A 22655-nucleotide genomic window follows, 5' to 3' on the forward strand; every position below is an offset into this window, starting at 1 on the left:
TAGTCCATATTTTAAATAGAATATCCTACATATAAGATGAAGCAAGATCGGTGCAGAGTTGAGACAACCATAGGTAACAAACAAACAGACACACTTTCGCAATTAATGAAGAAAGCTATACTCGGTCGGAGATGAAATTTGAAATGAGGATGTCCGTAGCCTCATTTCTGGTTTGATTGCGTATGAATCCTCATTCCGTTGCCCGCTGAGTGACTCAGCTATACCTCATAACTACCTCGTTGGTCAAGTGGTTAGATTTTCAACTGCAGATCACACGGTTCTGGGTTCAATTCCCGGACCGGGCCAATTAATAAATAGTATTGGGTTTTTGTATGAAGCACTTCTTAGTACCAGCCTAGAGTTTGGGAAAAGGCAGTGATTCACCTCTGTCCCACGGACAGCACGCGGTTCTGCGCCTCTTCTCGGTCGTGTTGGAGATGTCGCTTTATCGGACTATGAGACTAAGAGAATAGTGAGTGCACCTGTGTTTGCGCTGACACTTGTGCACTGTACTATCTCCAGGCATAGTTGGTAAATCTCTCTGGAGATTGACCACTGCTAGGCTAGCACAGGCAAGGGATAAAATAACGTGTTCATCTGCTAAAACACGGAAACATGGAATAGGAGAAGTTTATCCCAGTTTATTATTAGACATATATATTATTTGGAAATTATTTTAACTTGTTCGCCAGTGCTCTTAGAGTTGATAAAGCTGCGGAAGGAGATACATTTGTATCCTTTCCCCGGGGAGATAATTGTCTCTGGCCCGGCCCATGCTAGCCGTGCTGTGGCCGAAATCGGTCAGGGAAACTGTTGTTTTATTTTTACATCTACCTACTGAGTATTCGGCCGGCCAGAGACGAAGTAATTAATCTTAAAGCTACGACTACCCACTCAGCCGGAGTGTCGTATAAAAAACAATAAAACCGTAATCCGTGTTATAAAAACGCATTATAAAAGCCGCCCTGATTCACAGCGCCCAACGTGGAGTGCGGTGCGGCCCTAATTCCACGCAAATCATTGGATTAGTGGAGGACACCGCACTGGAGTGCCCATAGGTTTTGTTTCTGCATAGACTGACCTGTATACAAATATAAAATAAAAGAGGCACATGGGTTATCATCATATAAGTATTTACATTTACTATCACAAAACCTTACATTAGAACGATACCTTTACATTATTAAAATATCACCAATATAACTTAGATTTGCCAATCAATATGCTCCAGCACTTTATGGCCTGACAAGCATATTCGTTGCCTGCTAGATGTCCGTTCTGCAAAAAGTCTTTAACTTCACGACCCTCCGATCTCCAATCCTAGTTTTTCATGATAGCGCCTTGGTTGATTTTGTAAAACTTCGCTATGATTGTCACGTGGCGCCACCATTTCCGCTCGAAAAGGCGGCAAACAGAAGTGCGACCACAAAAACAATTAGCAATATAAAAATAGCAATTTACAAGCTCAAATTAAGGAAAACATTTTCACTGACAACTCTATCTATATTCGGGAGTTGGCCATATTCGCTTTGGAATCATGTCCAACATTAGAGTTCATAGACAAGAGGTAAAGAGAGCCAAAAATGTAATGTGGACCTTTCTTGTCTTTCATAAGAAATCGCTGAAGAATCTCTGAATTGAATAGCTTCATACATGCCGAAAATTCTCCATGCGTGTCACTTTAATCTTAACTGTCAATGGCAAAGTCATTTTGAGGAAAGGTCTAGGATATTGTTTGGTAATTTGGTAGTGAAAATTTGGACAGCCTTGAATAAAGGTTGACTTAGCTGCATGGGGTCTGAATTAACCCCCAAAGTAGTCCCCTATCTACACTATAAAATCCAGTGCATATGAAACAACTCGTTTTGTTTGGATGATGATGTACAGTAGCGCTAAAGGCAATCATGCAATATCAGTCAAACCTAAAGTCTATTGCAAAACTACAGCTTAACAAGATTATTAGTTCTTGGAACTGACTTTGACATAAACAAACTAACATACACAGTATTTTTGAATATCGACTATCCGATCTACAGTAACTATAAGATTCAAAATAATGTAGATAGTTTTCCACACAGGTGATGAAAAATTAAAACAATAACAATTCGAATACCTTTTCTTCTATATGAAACGAACACAATGTATTGAATTGATAGTGCAGCCGCACTTAGCCGTTTACACTGGATATATGGTGGTACATTGTATGAAATGTATATGTTTTTTAACCCTAGCCGGCCCCTACGCAAAAACGACAGAGTGTCATAAATTGGAAGACTCTACGTGAGTGATATCATAACTCCCGATCGGATGAACTGATTTAATTTTGTTTTTTTTGTTTGAAAGGTGAATTATTAGGGAGTGTTGTTGCAATTTTTGATGAAAATCGGTCCAAGACGGTTGCAGCCACGACATGGCGATTTTAATTTTCGTTCACTTCTCCGTCAAAATATGTTTTAATTGTCAGGCCTTTGCTAGTAGAATAATGTACTCTATGTTCGAAGATATTGAGGGAGTCCTCGTATTTTCCAACTTTCAAGTATGTATACTCACCCTACACTAAGCCTCCCCAGACTTGAGGAGCTTGAATTACCATAGTTTGATAGATCAGCCCTTCAAACTCAGGTTATGGATTGATTTTATGGACTCCGGCCTTTGTGGGATGTGATGCGATGGGTACTTCCATCGTCGAGATATATAAGCGTATTTTAAAGATTTAGAAGACTAGTAGTTGTCTATCAACTTTGCTTGCATTTTAGGAGATGGATATTAAAAAGGCTCTGTTTATTAAGGGTTGTTAAATCTAGCTGCCTCGTAAGTCTAGTCGTTATGATGTTTGCCTGGAAATCCTGAGTTCGATTGGATTTGGGAGAAAGGAAATTGGGGTCGTCTACCCCCATCGCCCTAGGTGAATCAGAGCGAACGTTTCGACGTCCATCCCGGCTATTATCATTGTCAGGTAATAATAAAAATAAATAGGAGAAGCGTCGTGAGGATATTATGTTCTTAACCGCTTTAATAAGAGATGAACTGTCTATGCCCAGCAGTGGGGCATGAATAGGCGCTGACGATGAGGACATTAAAAATAAAACTAATAATAGAATAGAAAATTAGGATATTATTAAAATAAACTTAGTTTTATTGCGTTGCAAACACAGAGTGGTTGATTAGGTATAATATTTCTGAAAGAAAACGAATTCCGAATGAAACCACAATGCCGCTTGATTGCTGTCAGTTGTCATTTTGACAGACGCGTGGCGGGAAATTAAGACCCAACCCTACGCTGGATACCTATTGCTGTTCGAAAGTATCCCCTTCAGATGTTATTGTTTTAAATTATCGCTAATAATGAGTTTATGAAAATGTAAGTTTGTTATAACAAGTATTATGTTATGTTATAACTTAACGTTGAGTGCCTTCCGAACCGGTGGTAGAGTCACTACAAACAGACTGACTTGACGTTTTAAAAGTGCTTATAAATTAGGCCTACTTGAAATAAATGAATTTTGAATTTTTCAATTTTGATTTTGAGTGGGTGATTGGGTATTTTGTTTTTAATTTAACTTAAAAAAAAGTATACATTATCATAGAGTATTATGAAAACGAAGTATTTGTGCTTCATTGCAATACACCAAGGAACACATGCACTAAACAATACAGAACCTAGCTTCACATATTATGTAGGTACAATTGGTTGCGAAATAAAGAAATTTTAACCCAAGCTATTCCTAAATTGGTTAAACATTTACTTGCGTGATTTCGAGTTAAGTTTTATTAAAAAACAGGCATACCTACTATGTGTGTGTATAAAAGGATATAAAGACTGAAAGCGGGCTCTAGCTTAGCTATACAACATTTCCATAAAAAAATCTTATCACTCAATATAAAACAGTACTTCACAAACATATAGTATACCGATATTATCAATGTGTTCCTGTAAAATCAACCTTATACCTATCAGAATGAAGTCAAAAATTATTTTAAGCTACCCTTCAATGAAGTACATCATAATGTTTTTGGCAGCTATTCATTCGGGGAAGTCCCTTGAGAGGCTCGTGGCGAAAGATAAGTGGGCTTGAAAAGATGTTAAATGGGCTTTTGGGGTGATTTTTTTTTCTTTTTTGTCATAGATATCGACAATGTGTTGTCGTTTTGTGGTATTTGTAAGAGGCTGTTGAATCACTTTTAGTTATACGAACGTATGTAGAAATAAGTAAATGGACGAACTGTATCGATTATAACCACTGGGATGCATATTACGTAGATAGATAGGTACGTCTTACTTTCTAAACGCATTCTTGCGTTTACCTGAATCTGAAATGGTCTTTAAACTTTAATCGCCAACGATGTGACCAGGTTCCTTTCGGTTGAACATCAGCATTTTCTTCAGTATAAGTTCCGGCATCTCTAAAACACAAGACCGAGACAAGATCTAAGAGACAATATCAGATTTTATGTATAAACATGCAAATGTATGCGGTCAACATGTATAAACATGTTGACCGCATTCTTCTTTCGTGTTTATTAGTTTCTTACAAATCCCTAAAGCCTTTGTTATTATTGGTCCTTTCAACTAAGTCTATGCCAAAAACAAAGTTAAGATAGGACGAACAAACGCTTTTTTGATATTAGTAAGGATTTTCTTCAGTACCTAGTACAACATTTGGTAAAGAACATATCCACAAATGTAGCTAGCAAGACGAGTTCTTTTCCACACTTTAAATCACTATTTTAGATGGAACCATAAAAAACGGACAATACGGATTCCAGCCGACCCTCTATTCAAGTCAGTCATACCAAATAAACAATCATTCAAGCCATTTCAACCCTCCAGAGCTGCCCTCTAAAATGTAGATTAATTCGGAATTACTCCACCTGACTTACCGAGGCAAATTAATAGCGACCCCATCTGGCTGGAGTTAGGGGATTATATTAAATTCCTGCGAATTAATATTATTCTTTTGCGCATTGCTTTGTATGCAATGCACAAAGAGCAACTTGCATTTTTGCATTATGTTACAAATCAGATATTATCACAGAATTAAGAACATATAGGGATCTTCTTCTTCTTTCTAATATACGTGATATTGGCGAAATACAAAGTGCTGGTTTGGCAAACCAAAAAGCCAAAAAAAGCAAAATAAGTACATAAAGAATCCACATTCATCAATTATTATTGCATTGCGTCCAGAATCAGAATCATTTCTTTCTCGTCTAGTTTCTCTCAGAACTTATTCCACATTAGAGGTAAAATAATTACCGTCACCTGCTAAATGAATGAAGTGACTAAACTGTTCGAGAAACACTACTAAAGTGGAGTGATTTTTGAAGCTTCAATGTTAGACGTGAACACGGTTTCTGTATGTTCTTAATTCTGTGAATATGAAATTTTTAGAAAAGAAACTTAATAATATGGGATCAGTGGCGGGCACTTCATACTCGCACAAAAGCACTGCTTACTCTTAAATTGAAATATAGCTCGTCTAGGAGGACCGTTTTTGCAATTTTATGCAAATTTCATGCTGTATGCATACCCTGGTAAGAAACTCAGTGCACGCCACTGTATGTGATTTGAGATGTAGATGGAAATTTTGTATAAATATCGGTGCTTAAATGTTAGAGAATTCAATATTCTTTATAAAAAGATTCGAAACAACTAATAAATATTTACTATCGTACTAAAATGATATAGTTTTGTTTTTTGGCACAACACTTGGTTTATTGGTCCTATTGTATTTTTTTCCTGATACACAAAAGTGAACCCAAAGTTACACAAAGTTCTTCTCATATTTAGTTTAAAAGGTAACCTTCATCAAAGATAATAAATATACAAAGCGTTAGTTTCACGCATTCAATGCCCAAAAAGGTCGATATCCGGGAATAAATGGACATTGGACCGGTCTAACCACGCGTGGTATTACTTCCGGAAAACAACATCTTGGAGGGAAAATCGCTATGTTTGATGTGAATGATTTCGTAGTTTGTACTGACAACTTACATTATTGTCATCATATAATGGCCTAGTGGATAGCATGGTAGATTACGAATCGCGAGGTCCTGAATTCGATTGCCGAGAGGGGCCAAAAACTGTCAAGTTTAAAAATTGGTGTTATCTGTGCTTCAGCGAGCTGGTCGAGGTAACAGTTCTATTAATATTATGAAGTTTGCAAAAGTATGTTTTTTTTATTTGTGGTTCTGTGCATCATTTTCATAAGCCTATGAGCATTACTGCTGGGTACAACCTTTCTCTCTCATAGGGCGGGGGTTTCAGAGCATAGACCAACCACGTTTCTCCAGTACAGGTTGGCTGAGTTTAACACTTATTATCACAAGTAGGTAAATGACAATAACTAGGGCCATAGGGGGCATAGGCTTCTGGATGGTACTGAAACTTGTTGTCTAAAACCAAATACCTCATAATTATGGTCCAACCCGGAAATCGAACCCAGAACAATCTCCCGATCTGAACTTGAAAATGCTAACCACTTGATCTATATCCACCTATAGCCTTTGTACATAGGGACGGTTTATGTTACAGGAAGGAAGGAGGACGAATGTTGCTTGATCACTCATAAAGCAACATTTTATCCCAGGGAATAAAAAGTTATAAGTAGTTTACGGGATAGATCTATACTTCTTCATGCTAACAATTTTTGCTTAAGGGTGTTTGATTTATTATGATACTTTAAATGGTATTTGTGTCAAAGAGTAGGATCTCCCTTGTTTCACGCAGCAATAACAATTTCACATTTAACATTGAACAGTGGTCAAAGCCATGGTAAGACGGACATATCCGCGAGCAGATCATATTTTAAAAGCTACTTAGAATAGTTTTTATTTATATTTATTTCTTTCGTTGCTCTCCCTCTAATTCTTTGCAAAGCAAAAAGTACGACTGCGGTAGATACGATTATGTCTTAGTGCAAAGTTAGGATTGGAATCTGAAGTCTTTCGGATTCATTCCATCCCTAAAACCGTTGAACTATTGAGTCCTAAACCGCAGATCCCCAAAAAATAACCCAATCTGAACACGTAAACATCAACAATACCTACTAATTCATATTCCCGTTCGAGTTGATTTAATATTGTTTACTGTTGCCCCTGTGGCCCCATCTGCGGCGCGCGATAAACCGTCCCCGGGGGTATGGGGCCCCATTTGACACTTTGGAACAAACATCCAGGAAATAAAGAATATAAAAGCCGGTTTTGGCGCGTGCCATTTTTGGGTTCATGTTTTTTAATATCCGTTTTGATGTAGTTTGTGATTAGAGATAAATTGCTGTCCATTTCTCGATAAAACTACATAGTTGCAAAAAGTTTGGCTTAATACTTGAAATTAAAGATTCATTGTTCAAGTCTGAAAACACTTTGCTTTGCGGAAGACTTAAATGTACAGTGGATATGTAAAGCAAACGATTTTCAACTAATGCCTTGCTTGGCTTAAAGAAGGCGATCCAATTCGCTTAAGAAATAATGCTTAGAACTGAGATTAGTGCTAGAAGCATCCTTAATGATCCCAAGGTCACTAAATTTCTATGGAATTTAAGTTTAAGCAGCACACAATATGTTAGATAAATTTTGACACTTCTGGATAAGACGAAACTATACTAAAAAGTGAACTAAAAGTCTATGAAATGCTATAGTAAATGAAGAAAGGTATAAATGAAAAAGCCTCTTGTGCGCTATACCTATTCCTAACATAGATACCTCCATCACTCTTCGACTAACTCTGCCTCTTTCAGTAACTCAACTCTTATAAGGCTTATAGTCAGCGATTATGTTTGCGAGCCATATGTTATTACTGGCAGAAAGCACTACTTTATTTCAAATTAAAGTGTGTCATTTCCTTCCTTCCGCCAGGACACCCCCATTTCTTCAACCAGCTGTCCTGCGGGCTGGACATCATCTCGCTGGCTGGTGAATGGCTCACCGCTGCCGCCAACACCAATATGTTCACATACGAGATCGCCCCGGTGTTTATCCTCATGGAGAACGTGGTGCTTATGAAGATGAGGGAGATGATTGGGTGGAAGACTGGAGATTCGATCTTGGCACCAGGTAAGGATAAATTTTTAAAATTCTAGATTCTTAGATAGCCCTCAGAGACAGTTTTCGCAAGAGTTACAACTATACATTAATTAATTATTTACCCTAGTTAGTAAATCCTTCTCAATTTTGAAGGAAAAGACGTATTACCTAAGAAGAAAATAGCAGTGAGGACTTTGGTGTTGACATAGTTCTTATGTTTTTCTCTTTTATGTAACCAGGTGGCTCGGTATCCAACCTGTACGCATTCCTGGCAGCTCGCCACCACAAGTTCCCGCAGTACAAGGAGAAGGGTCTTACTAGCATCCCTGGACACCTTGTCATGTTTACTTCTGATCAGGTAACAATTCTGTTCTCAATATCATTCTCATTTATTGCTGGCCATAGGTCTTCTGTAGAGGGTTTAGAAATTCCACGATCTTGTTCCGCTTGCTTACGGCGGTTCCCTGCGACTCCATTTATGTCACCTGTCTATTTATTGGGGGATCTACTATTGCTGCTTTTTCCAGTCTGGGTAACCACTCCGGCACAACATCGGTGAATCGTACTATGTGCCCCAAAAGCTTGCCTTTATATACTTCCTTAGCTAAAGATGAATTTCTCTACAGTGTCACTATTCAGTGAAGTCCTGTGCGTCTGTGTGCGGCCTGGGCACGGACTACTGCGTGTGCGTGCCATCGGATGAGCGCGGCAGGATGCTACCCAACGAGCTCGAGAGACTCGTGCGGTATCACCGTGATCGAGGACATGTGAGTACTCACTTCCATCATCATACTGTACAAATAATCGTCATCTATATAAACCCATTGCCAGCACACAGGGCAAAGGTCTCCTCCCAGAATGAAAGGTTTAGGCCTAGTCCACCACACTAGCCAAGTGTGGATTGGTAAACTTAACATTCCTTTTAAGTAAATTGTGGAGAACTCTCAGAGAGGTTTCCTCGCGTTGTTTTCCTTCACCGTTGAAGCAAGTGATATTTAATTGGTTAAATTAAAAACGCACATAACTTACAAAAGTTAGAGCTGCTTGCCGGGAAAAGAACTCGGTCCTCTCGGTTAGGCACTAGACATATAAAGGTAATAAAATAACCTCTTAAAGCTGGTACCTACGACCATCGAGCTACCTCGCACCTATTGCTTTTGACCTGTTAGGTTTTTGGGTGCCTGGAAGAGATCGCTATGTGCTACGCGCCCACCGAATTCACCGAAGTCAACTACTATTTCTGTATCATTTACCAATGCACGGCTTAACAGAAAACGTGACTTTGACAACATTTTGCTAAGATATCTTACATCATGGAGACAGACTAAACACATTTCATTAGCTCGGTAAAATAAACAGTTGTAGTAAACCCAAACATTCTTGGTCGCACAAAAAGTCGAGGGCAACACCTAGTTACCCCGATAAAATTGAAAACAGAAGATAAGGTGTATTCTTCGGTACCAGGTTCCGTTCTTCGTGAACGCCACATCGGGCACGACGGTGCTGGGCGCGTTCGACCCCCTGACGGAAATAGCTGACATCTGCCAGAAGTATGACATGTGGATGCACGTGGATGTGAGTTGACTTGACACTGATAGTTTTTTTTTCGCAGTGTAAAAAGTTCTTGTGCAGTGCACGGTTCATCTTGTCTGTATTTTTGTTTTGGTGTTAAGAAATGTCCAGATGAAATAAAATATGCTTAATATTACAAATTGATGCTCAATTACTACTAAGTCAGAACATAATGGTTCGTTTTCATCCTAAAATGGCTTAGAAACCTTCTTACTAAGGATAATACAAGAAAATTTGCTACTAAGTGGGCCATATTATTATACTTATCTTATATCTTTAAGATTTCCGTAACCTTTTTGAGGTTTTTATATAAAGAGTATAAATAAATAGGTAAAAAATATTTGTACTTAGGCTGCATGGGGCGGTGGTTTGCTTTTCTCCAAGAAGTACCGCCACCCGCGTCTCACCGGAATCGAAAGGTTAGTAAAAAAATAACTTAACTTAACTTTTTACTTTTATAAAGGTAGCGCAATCAATTCACTGTTGACTTCCTTCGCTTTTTTTTCTGTTATTTTATATTTCATTCTTTTTAAAAATTGGTTAATGTTAGTATATATCATTAAATGGGGGTGAACCGAGTAGGTAGGTACTCGTCTAACTACCTATCCAAATTTGATGCAAGTGATTCGGCAGACCGCCAAGCAAGTAAAAGTGACACAGGAAATAAAAAAATTAACCACCTACTTATTGAAAATACTAGAGTATTTTTTACAGTATTTAAAAAGGTATTTTGTAATCTCTTCACTCAACCAATAATAGCGAACGTTTGTGAAAACATGTTTGCATGTTTCTAACTTAAATAAAATTCCACATATTCCACGTTGTAAATCAATGCCGTATTAACATAGCATAACAAGTTGAAGTATTTTTAGCTTGCAAAAAAACTTATAGGCATTTCTCATAGATGTCTGTCTCAGTTGAACTAAGCCATTAAAGATTGTAAATCCGGAGTAAATACATCAAGTGTCAGAGGCCGAGGCTCTTACAGGATTGACGTGTGAACTCTCGCAGATCCCGAATAGACCTAATCCAAAGTGTAGGGTTGATGCTCATCATTTTATAAGTATGCACTAAGGTTTAAAGTACTACAAATAATAACAATAAAACTACTAAAAATTTAAATCTTTCTAAGCTGTGAGCCACTCAACTAGCGACAAAATGCTCGAAATATGTATATTTTCTACATAATTAAATATTAAATGGGAAGATTCGTAAAAGAAACGTAGCACCGACATGGAATATTTAGTTTTGCAGTGGAACGACTTGCAAAACTAAATATTCACTTATAATACCACAAGAGCTTCAAAATTATCGGGTATTTCCCGATAGGTTCGTTGCAAACAAATGAAGGATTCAAGTTTTTCAGGTTAAAATAAAAGGTTCCTGGAAAAATCCAGGAAAAATCACTCGTACTTAGCGCTCGTGATTTTTTAACCTGAAAAACTTGAATCCTTCATTTGTTTGCAACGAACCTATCGGGAAATACCCGATAATTTTGAAGCTCTTGTGGTATTCGGGGGATTATTTTTCCGTCCCAAATGTCGGCCAATAGAATTGCACCATGAGACGAAATGTACAGTTAACAAATAAGAATTTCATAATGAATAAATATAGCAAAATATATATAGCAACTACCAGAGAAAATTTTCAAAAAATTATCAGTATAATACCATGTAGGTTGTACCACGTGACGTCGAATGGTGCAATTCTATTGGTCGATATTTGGGTCGGAAAAATAATCATATTAACTTACCTGATTCGAAATTCGAATGCCATAAAAAGTAAAAAAATTCTGCCAAGTATAATTTTTGTCAGATTCACGTACTTCGTTATGGAGATGATCACGTCCGCGTCGTCCATGCTCCTAACCCTGAACACACAGAACCGCGACATGGAGCTTTATCAACAAAGGCGTTATCAGATAGTATCTGATAACTCTTTTGTTGCCTTAGGCATTAACAATTTTTCGCATGTCAAAATGTTGTACTAAATCATTGAACTTATAAGCGACGCAACAAGAAGAAATCAAATGATAGTCTGGCAATTAAAAAAAAAACGAATTTCGTAACTTTTTTTTAACCGTGGCAACCCTACGAACTTGTCATTCGCTCCACTACACACGCCTGCAGCATTTGATGCTACCCATCCACCATAGCTCCCCGCTCTTTCCCCTCTTCGGTATTTAACAGCAATGATTGATGGCAGCTAATGGCGGGAAGATGGGATTAATACGCCTCGACTCGCTCGCCGTATAAACCAAACGAGGAATTTAGGTTCATTGGGAACAGACCGAGGATACCTATTTTCAAATGGTTCTGTCAAACAACCTACGCTTGAATAAAGTTCCCTCTTAGACTACCAGGTGGGATGGCAGTAAGTGCTAACTGTAGTAGAACAAAAAAACTTTTTTTGTTACTGACATTTTCGCTGACAAAGGTGAAACTATTTCAATTTGCAGTACTCTGTGTAGGTATACTCTGTTTTCCTTTTTTATTCTTTTATAAGATATGACTGCAATCTCATTCAATGGCAAGAGATGTTCGTTGCAAAAATGCGAAGGGTGGCTGTTTTAAAAAGGGAAACCGGGTACCTACTATCAGAATAAATCGGATATTGGCACGTGGATTAAAGATCCATCGAGCGACATATAATAATCCAAGATGTTTTTAATCTCTGTCTAGGGATACATTATTAATTTCGGGCGTAAGTCGTTTCATGTTTGTCGTTTCTAAGTTGTAAGTGTGTAAGTTAGCAGACAGTGTCTGGCGACTCTCTGCTAACTTACATGAAATGAAAATTTTGAATACACGTTATCGGGGTTGCAGAACATAAAGTAGCTAAACTAGTTTATTTTCTTGATCTAAAAAAGAAGAGAGAGCAAAGTGCATCACATATATATGAATATATATATATATATATTAGTAATGGACTGAAATTAAAAAATAAACAACTACTTTCCCTCCTAATTAAATCTAAAGTGTATATTCTTGTACGAAGTGCGGCAGTGTATCTCGTATTGACACAGTTGCGCTCTCCCGCCCGCTCTTTACGCTAATCCCTGCAATCCAGAGAGGGCGGGCAGGAACCCGTTACACCGACGCGACTTTCAGAAAAGATCTTGAACTTTGTTTGGGATTGAATATCTTTTTTTTGTTCAAACAAATGCGAGCGTTGTTTGAGAAGCTTCTCTTTTATCAAGCGACCAACGCACGCACATTTTTTTTATTTTACCACAAGTTCGCCCTTGACAGCAATCTTACCTAGCAAGTGATGTTGCAGTCTAAGTTAGTAGCGGGCTTACTCTGTTTGAGGTACGCTAATGTAACGCTGAATTGGTTAGGGGCACATCTTTGTCAGTAGGGTGGTAACTAACCACGACCTTAGCCTCCTACCGACGCAGATCAGAGAAAATTCATATCCTCTAACTTCTTAGGATACGGCAGTAAGAATAAACAAATACTCCTTATACAGTATACGGGGTGGTAGTTATGCCCCTTGCTCTTACAATGATGATTCTTTAATGACGTTGTCTCGTTCTGTTCGCCTCTGCTTTATGAAAAACGCATTAACGGTGTCACAGGCAGCCTAGCGCGTGTGATAAACGAGCAGTGCAGTTCTGACGCTTTGTTTTTTACCCTCGGGAAGTTTTAATTGATTGTACTCACTCCCTACGACGCACTTGTGTTGGTGAAGACTTTGTTTTTTACCATTACAAGTAAATCCTTCTATTCCATGCCAGCCCTTAACGTAGCATACAGAAAAGTGTATTTTTTCGTAGTTCGAAGATTTTAAACTCTTCGTCAAATGTTGACATTGTCCACGCAGCGTCACGACTGTGTACTACTACTGAAACTGTTTTTGTTGTAGTCGCAGAGCTTTTTGTGACAGAGCTCGTTTGGGATACTACTACCGCCATTCTTATTTCTGCCACCTAACAGCACTGCCGTGTTCGGGTTATAAGGGCGTGGTTTGCCGTTGCAGGAACGTGGGGCTTTAAGTCAGGTTGATAGACATAGGGAAGCAATTTATAGGACGTGTTCCTGGCATGCTCTGCGAAGTCTTGCTCTGTTTATATGTGATGTTTTCCCTTATCTATTACTTATAATAAAACTGTAACTGGAAGATTTCTGTACATTTAATATATTATGACCGGGGGATGCTTTATAATCGATACTGAGTCCAAAACAGATTTTTATTTAATTTTTTTCTGTCTGTCCGTCCGTCCGGGCATCACGTGAAAACTACTGAACGGATTTAGATACAATTTGGCATCGTGGTAGCTGATATTCCAGGTCAATATATGGGATATTTTTTATCCCGATAAACAATAAGTTTCCTCCGTGTAATGGGATGAAATTTTTATCAATTGTAGTTCATAACTCTGTTAAACTTTTTACAAAGTCGCAAGTCGCAAGGCATATGCCGATCGAATGCATATGTATCATCCTACTAATATTATAAATGCGAAAGTTTGTGAGTATGGACGTATGGATGGATGTTTTATATGTATGTATCAACTAAAATAATGACAACTTACTAACTCAGTATACCACGTAAAATAATAGAGAGTACAAAGCTAGCCACATTGATTATGATTTTACTTGCAGATCTATTCCAACTTTTTGATTGACTCATACGCGGACGAAGTCGCGAGGGTCCACTAGTAATAGAAATAAAGCCTTTCAACAACATGCCCTTTCATCGCTCTGCACTTACTGTACTTACGTATTCTCCGTCTACTGTTAGTATACTATGGTCCAAGCTAGTAACCATTCTACACAAACACCTCTGCAAGTCTTTGAGACTTGGAGAGGTCATTATTCGGCTTAATACGACTAGACTGCTGGAATGTGTGGATTCACCTAGTACACTAAGAAGGATATTCAGAATTGACCTGGTAGGAGGTTTCCGACTAGTAACCACTCTACCGACAGAGAACTGCCATAAAGACTAGACGGACTATTAGACGGCCGATTGACGCAGTGGGCAGCGACCCTGCTTTCTGATTCCAAGGCCGTGGGTTCGATTCCCACAACTGAAAAATGTTAGTGTGATGAACATAAATGTTTTCAGTGTCTGGGTGTTTATCTATATATTATGAGTATTTATATGTATATTATTCATAAAAAATAATAATCAGTTATTGTAGTATCCATAACACAAGCTACGCTTACTTTGGAACTAGATGACGATTACGATATATTGTCATAGTGTATCTATTTATTATTATTATTATAAAGACTGCCATAGCGTTGCGGTACGATGCCGATAACTGGGATATATTAGAATGCTCTAAGAGGTTAGTCAGCTTCCATCTGTAGCTGCACCAAAGCTTGCTACCAATTAAGATTACAGTCAAGGGCAAACTAAATGTAGAATGAAAAATTCTCGTGAAGCAACTAGGTGAGAGAAGTGAAGCTCAACAACGCTCGCATGTGCGGCTTTATATTATTCTATCGCTGTTTACGTCGCTCTCACTTAGACGTTACAATTGCACAATCAAATCGCGCGTATCACTAACAATGGATAGTATAATCTACCTATTTTCTCTAAATTGAATCTTCCTTCTCTCTCATGTAACAATGTGTCAATGTCAATGTTTCGAAATGTAACTTTAAGTAATACGTTTTACTACGGTAATACGTTGTTTAAACTATTTATTGCTGTTTTTTGTTGCAGAGCTGACTCCGTCACATGGAACCCTCACAAGCTGATGGGAACCCTTCTCCAATGCTCCACGGTGCATTTCAAATACGAGGTGAGTTTTATTCGTACATCCATAAGCTGCCATATATCTTCAATATTTTAAAATTACCATAGGTAGGTACCATATAAATTTTAACTTTTAACTTATTCGTGTTAAAAGTGCAAAATAGCTATACACTACTGTTAATTTTAATGATAAGTATGTTTGTATACCTACTATGAAACAGGAAATTAAAAGGCACGTGCTGTTTAGGGCTTGCTTAGGGAATACGAATGGAAGGGCATATTTCCATATTTTGTAAATTACAGATCCTTTTGTTATGTCCTTTCTATAGATCTTCTAAAAGAGCAACCTTCGATATGACAACAATCTATATAATCAGGTTTATTATTCATGTTTATTTAATGAAATGTATGATTTATTTATCTATAGGTAAATACAGTTTTGCTAACACTTATAATAGAGTATATAGACCCAAGTTGTTGTACTGCGGGTAAAAAATTAAATTTATTTGAGTCGATTTAATATAATCCGATGAGCTGTCTGCCGCAACAGACATTCGGCGAGCAAACAATGGCCGAGGAGATAGTCGCACCCTCTCAACTTTGCATATCAATTTGTTGACATATTTTATCTTCCGAACCCAGTGAATCCCTTCAGAAAAACAACTTTAGTAAAATTCGTGTATCACGTAGTAAGAACGCATTTAAGTATGTATATCTAGTGGATATAAAAAGTCCGTCACAAATTGGCGTCACAATTTAGAACATTATGTAAAACTCTCAGGCATGCATGTTTCCTCACGATGTTTACCTTCACCGTTGAATCGAGTAATATTCCAGAACTAAATAGAACTATCGGTATTTCAAGTCGATTTTCGCTTGAAAAACTTTCACATCTATGCCGTCAACTCAATATGCTGAACAATAAATCATGACAAGCCCCGCCCCTACTGTAAACTTCGTTATAGTGATGCGCTTGTGTTTATGGTGTCGATAAATGTGCAAACGAATAGGCACGTACGTAACGAATATAAATACAATGTGTAAACACAGTTTGTTTGATATTTTTTTGTTTGTTTACCTATGTTCGGCTCTTCCGCTGCACCGCACTTGATGATTCAAATGAATGAATTTGGTAGTATATTGAGTAGATAACAGGCATACCGGAGAAGGAAATATGAATTAAAGTTTAAATTCATTATTCCAAAGTCAGAGTTAATTACCAAACATTTTAAAGTCACTAGCGGAACCCAGCGCCATCTGTCGGGCTGATTTGTGAATCTAAACCATCCAGGGTGCCACCCAAACGCATACCGAAAAATTCATTCAAATCGGTCCAGCCGTTTAGGAGGAGTTCAGTGACATACACACGCACACAAGAAATATATATATATATAAAGATTACCTAATGCAAATTTATAGCGTCAAGTCAAGCAAGATTACCTTTTTTACTTTTTAGTGTTTGATACCTTAAAAGGGCTCCACGACGAAATGACGTGAGTGTAGATTTCCCACAAGGTTACTAAACTACTCGTAGTTTGGTTTTTGATCGAGTTAATTATAGAAATAAAAGCTGAAATAACATACATTTGGATACAGAAAATTCTTAAGAATTGTTTGCTAAATTGTTGGTAATCACCTAAAATATCCATGGTATAGGTTATATCTACTATAAAACTTTTTTTATAATTCATACGACAAATAATATTGCATCGATAATCACACTTTCACAACTCCACAGTGACATGACAACAGCACGCGCAACTTTTAATTAAATTCCTGCCGACACTTTCTAACATATGTTGCCAATTCAGCCCCTCTTACTCTAGCCAGTAGAGTTGTAAATGCAATCCTAACTGGTAGATATAAGGTTACAATTTCCTTACAAGTATTCACGAGGGTTTCTCAATTCAAAGTAAGTTCTATATAAAATAAAACAGGGTAGAATTTTACTTGACTCTACATTTTCCAAATAGAATAAAATCATTCTTATTGCATACAGTTAAAGTCGCTTTTCGCGAGGAAATATGAGCTAGAGATATTAGTTACAGATTCCAGAGCACGTCTGCATTTGATGGCGTTTTCATGGCGTATAATTCGAAGTTTATGTTGTGTATGATTGTAGATACAAGGGGATTAGGGGATTTTGAGTGTTTACCTTATTTGTCGAGCAGAGAATGCGGGTTTGAGTCTGATACTAAGCGTCCACAAATGTAAACGGAGTGTAGACATTTGAACATATAGCTCTTTGCCTATAGGTACTTATACCAATAAGAATAATGAAGTTTTTGTCTATGTGATATTCGAGAAATATTAAAATAATCATCATGAATTAAATGGTCAACCCTAATCGGCTAAATCGTTTGGCAGCATCTCAGAAGGGAAGAGAAGTCTCCCATAAAGAAAGAAAGAAGAAAGAAAGAAAATACATTTATTCATATTAAGTGTTACACACAGTACATCTTATAATAATATAGTACCGCTGTCTGTGTATAAGACCAGACAGAAAGGATGTACAGCTGAGCATTTGCCATGCATTGTAGGTAGGTACATGCATGCCGCTGATTTTCAGCTGTTACCCAAGTGACGTTACGGCATATTAAACAGAAAAAAAAAATATATAGTGAAGCCTGTGCTGTGCTTGTTTCACTTTTGTTACTTTCATGGGAATAACCTGTGTTATTCCCATGAAAGTAACAAAAGTGATAAAACAACAACATTATGATTAGATTAAAAAATAATAATAAATCAGAAATACTGTAAATTACATCATAAATAAATAAAATTTTGCAATTATATAATTATTGTTAAAATAATATAATATAATACGATTTGTATGTAAAGATAACAGGTTAACTAAGACTCACATGTCCACCTCTATATAATCAGACCAGATACAATTCAGAAACTATCCCAAACCCCTACTGGGGATCTTACCAGGCGCCTTTCAGTTATAAGACACCCAGCGCTCACCACTGGGTCAGATAGGTTGACAAAAACCGATTAGGATGATAGAATAAGACTTAAATCTCCGTTTCAGGGTATCCTCCTAAGCTGCAACGCCATGTCCGCGGAATACCTGTTCATGACGGACAAGATCTACGACCCTCGCTACGACACCGGCGACAAGGTTATCCAGTGTGGGCGGCACAACGATATCTTCAAGCTGTGGCTGCAGTGGAGGGGCAAGGTAATGTCATATCCTCGTTAATCGTAAGCTGTAGGCGGTTACGTCGGACAGGAATTAATTTCACTTTAAGAGCCGCTTACAAGGGTTAATTCGTCGCACTATAGAGTAACTATATATACGGTTGGACTACGGACTTGGTTTTCGTTGTACAACAGTGTCACATTTACGATATATTTGAAAAAAAAAATAAACTAATAAGAACTTTGAGTGCCAGGTGGCCCGGTGCGGAAGGGGTATCAATTAAATAAATTGCCGTCGTTTCTTGCAGCAGAAAAAAAAATTAATATATATGTAGGTGCGTACATATATATTACATTTACACTACTAGATATATACTACTTAAACTTATTTTGATCAGCTGCTCTTAAATTTCTAAATCCAGAAATTAATGTTTCAGTTTTCGTCAGGTGTAATAAACTGCAATTATTTAGAATATAGCCAAGACTGTATTAAGAAGGTACTGTAAAGCATATATATTGAAAGGGCTGTCGATGTTCGTCGACAAAAAAACACGTATAAGTAACAACACTGAGGTTTTTCTGGTTGCCGCGGATGTTTATTGTGTGGACTCTTGTACTGCGGGTACACCAGTTACGCCTGCTTCTCTCTACTGTCAATTCAATTTGTAATTCGATCTAGGGTACCTCGGGCTTCGAGCGACTCATGGACCGGCTGATGGAGCTGTCGGAGTACATGGTGCGGCGCATCCGCGAGCAGAGTGACAAGTTCCATCTCATCCTGGAGCCGGAGATGGTGAACGTCAGCTTCTGGTACCTGCCCAAGCAGTTGCGCGGGCTGTCGCACGACAAGAACAAGGAGATTAAGTTGGGCAAGGTAAGGACCTCTTACCACTTTACCACTAACGCCCGAAGTCAATAAAAATAAATCTAAGACAAAATCTCCAGATGACAGACTGAAATAACTAGTGCTATCCTTATATACATCATGTCAACCAATGGACATCCACTGTTGTACGTAGATCTTTCGTAGGGTGTTCCAAATACTCTTAGTCTTATGCCGCTTGGGTCCAGCGGTTCCTTGCGTCATCCGTACACCTCGTTGGGGTCTACCAATGCTGCGTTTACCGGCGCAAGGTCGCTTTTCAAGCATCTTGTGACCCCAACGGTATCCGAGCCATGTTCCCCTTCCCAATGCACTTTGAGCTATGACGGTAACTCTGTTCTTCTACGGATCTCCTCATTCCAGATTTGATCATGTAATCACGCACTATCGAGTACCGAATTCAGAGCATAGGTCTCTCAAACACCCGCTGAGTAACCGACCGCGTTTCGGCGCCACACGTCGGTAATGGAATTCAATCTATGATATTAAGATTTTGAATTGGAGAATTAGCACAACACTTCCTCATTATGTTTGGAACATCTAACATCCTAAGTGTTCCGAAATAAGGTTGAAACAACAATATACCTGTTATTACCTGTTAAAAACCTTTACCCTAGGTTATGAAGATTCACATTGCGATACTGCTGTCAAATTAATTATTGAAACAATTCGCTGCCGAAGTGTAATAATGAAATAAATGTGGTCCACAGGTGTGCGCTAAGCTGAAGGGCCGCATGATGCAGGCCGGCACCATCATGGTGGGCTACCAGCCCGACGACCGCCGCCCCAACTTCTTCCGCAACATCATCTCTTCCGCCGCCGTAACTGAGCGCGATGTGGACTTCCTGCTTGCAGAGATGGACCGCCTCGGACACGACATCGTCGTCGATTAAGGCATTTATCATGCATAAACATTTATTTAACTTTTAGCTTTGAAATTCTCAGTTCAATGAAGCGTTGAAACGTTGAAACTTACAGTTTGTTAAAGTTTTTCTCCAGGTGAGGATAACCTATTAAGGTTTATCACGATAATGGCGCTAATTTTTTTGCACATTACCTACACAAATGCGTCATATCCAGATTGACACGCGTAAAAATATTGCTGTCAGTTTTTGAAAAGCACAACAGAATTGACACCACTGGTATCCACTAAAATATTTAAAACACAGTAAAAGTTAATAATTCATGCTTTATACGACAAATATCCTTGATCAAGACTTTATCAAGCAGTAAGTTAACATTAAAGCTTTATTTATTCATCGTGATTCGCTCAAACATTGTTGCTACTTTATAAGAAGTATATCTATGTAAAATTAGTTAAATTATTTATAGTTTAGAGACTTTGAGAGTTAAACTTGTGACCTACCATGTATCTATAGGTGTGTATTCTGTTCTTTAAATAGCAGCTTCTGTTATCGAATCCACAGTAATTGGTTTAGACTCAGGCTTAATAACCTAACCTACAAACAGCCAACCTATTTAATTCTGGTGCGATTCTGGATAGAAACTAATATACTTCTATTCCCAACTCAGATGGCAGCGTCGACTACCATCAGGTGAGGTCACAGTTGTATAAAATTATTAAATAGTAAAGGAATTAGAGGGTTTTTTTACGATAAGAATCATTGCTTATAATTAGTTATTGAACATCGATAAGTCTTCCAATAGATGTCTAGATGTTAATTTAAGAATTACTTAATCTAATGTTAACATAAACTCAGTACGAGTGTATATTTTCGTCTAAACTATATTCGTGTGTGACTTCAGGAGTGCCAAGTTTATATGTGTGTATTGTAAACTAATTGTAATACGTAGTTACTATTAGATTTTACTAAGGAACTTAATTGTTTTGATCTGGTCCAGAAAGTATTTAACATGTTACAAATTCTTATAATCACATTACAAATTTTAAGTTGTTGAACAACAAAAAAAAGTAATAACCTTATTAGAAAGTTTATTATATTTATGTAGTTTTTATGAAATTAGCCGTCTATACCTACATTAATAAAATAAAATATACTGCTATGATATTATATATGTCTGTTGTCTTTTAATAGTGATCTAAAACTTGTTGTATTGACACTGAAAATTCTATATTTTATGTTTTAGAATAACTTTAATGTAAAGTGATAAATATCTAAATGAATGCTGTGGGTACTGACTGAAATTTCAGTAACGATTTTGGAATTGTATCGGTGTATGGAAGGTATCTAGATTTTAGAATATAGTAGATATTCGATATAAATATACCTACTCTTACAATTCATTTCACTTCCTTTCTTTTTTATTATTGACTTTTACTTCACTATTATATAATTAATAAATAACAGTTAAATAATATGAATTTAAAAAATATTTATCTACCTACTTGTTGTAAAATTATTTCATAAAATCTATTATATTTACATTAATTTTAAAATATTACGTACGGTTCTATTCCGTGTACCTAAAATATAAATGTGTTTATCTTATCAAAAAATATCCAATAATATTGCGTTAAATAATTAGGTTAACGTTGCGTATTTAACGTTAATTATTGCAGCATTGTTATTTATTAATAAGTTGTCAATTTTTTATTAATAATCTGATACATTTAGAGAAGTGGCTGTTGATTTTATTTTAATCATTGTTCTGTCTAATTCTTAGGTCCTGCGGTAATGTTAGTTAAATACTTAGTGGATATATAATGATATATAAAGTACCTAAGTACATTGAAATAACTAGAACAGTAAAGTAAGGTTATGTAGGTGTAGACATAGGGAATCTGATTTACTTATATACGAACATATCTCCCGTTTTGCCAATTACAAGTATATTTTAATATTTAAAAAAAATATTAGCCACGCAAAGATGATGAAAGACTTTCATTTCTTATACACGTTTTATATTTATTGTAAATTAAATTAAAAGTGCCATAACAGAACTAAACGAAGATTAATGCTGGTCTTAATTTATATATATAAAAATTTTGTAGAGACATTGTTCAGATGATTATATTTAGGTAGGTTCTATAATAAAAATAAGTAAATTATAAGTTAATTGATGTCGAATATCACAGTTATGCAGTGTTGTGCTCTAACATCTTATAACTGAGAATTTCGGATTCGATGTCCGCCTGAGTTCATTTGTTTTTTTTTTAATTAATTCAATTAGATCGTTTGGCTAAAGCCTCTCTCACTTAAACTTAGTTAGATTAGGTTAGTTTTGGCATATGTATATGGCATCGCAGTTTTACAAGTCTAGCATATGCTAGACTTGTGAAACTGCGGTACGGGTCTATCAGTTATTTCTTAGATTAGCGCGTCTCCATCTTCGA

At 37.1% G+C, this 22655-nt stretch overlaps 1 protein-coding gene across 2 annotated transcripts in view; it reads left to right on the top strand.

Annotated features, from left to right (window-relative positions):
* The window catches only part of LOC120625373 (glutamate decarboxylase), a 36520-nt gene extending 15305 nt beyond the window's left edge, over positions 1-21215 (top strand). For both annotated transcript variants that reach the window (XM_039892414.1, XM_039892415.1), the window contains 9 exons: positions 7858-8055; positions 8265-8383; positions 8652-8792; positions 9490-9600; positions 9949-10016; positions 15277-15355; positions 18347-18496; positions 19136-19330; positions 20050-21215. In XM_039892414.1, the coding sequence (XP_039748348.1) occupies positions 7858-8055; positions 8265-8383; positions 8652-8792; positions 9490-9600; positions 9949-10016; positions 15277-15355; positions 18347-18496; positions 19136-19330; positions 20050-20232 (1244 nt within the window). In that variant the 3' untranslated portion in view covers positions 20233-21215. The remainder of the gene's footprint in view (positions 1-7857; positions 8056-8264; positions 8384-8651; positions 8793-9489; positions 9601-9948; positions 10017-15276; positions 15356-18346; positions 18497-19135; positions 19331-20049) is intronic.
* The last annotated feature ends 1440 nt before the right edge of the window (positions 21216-22655 follow it).

This window comes from Pararge aegeria, chromosome 7 (assembly GCF_905163445.1).
Source record: "Pararge aegeria chromosome 7, ilParAegt1.1, whole genome shotgun sequence".
Lineage (NCBI taxonomy): Eukaryota > Metazoa > Arthropoda > Insecta > Lepidoptera > Nymphalidae > Pararge > Pararge aegeria.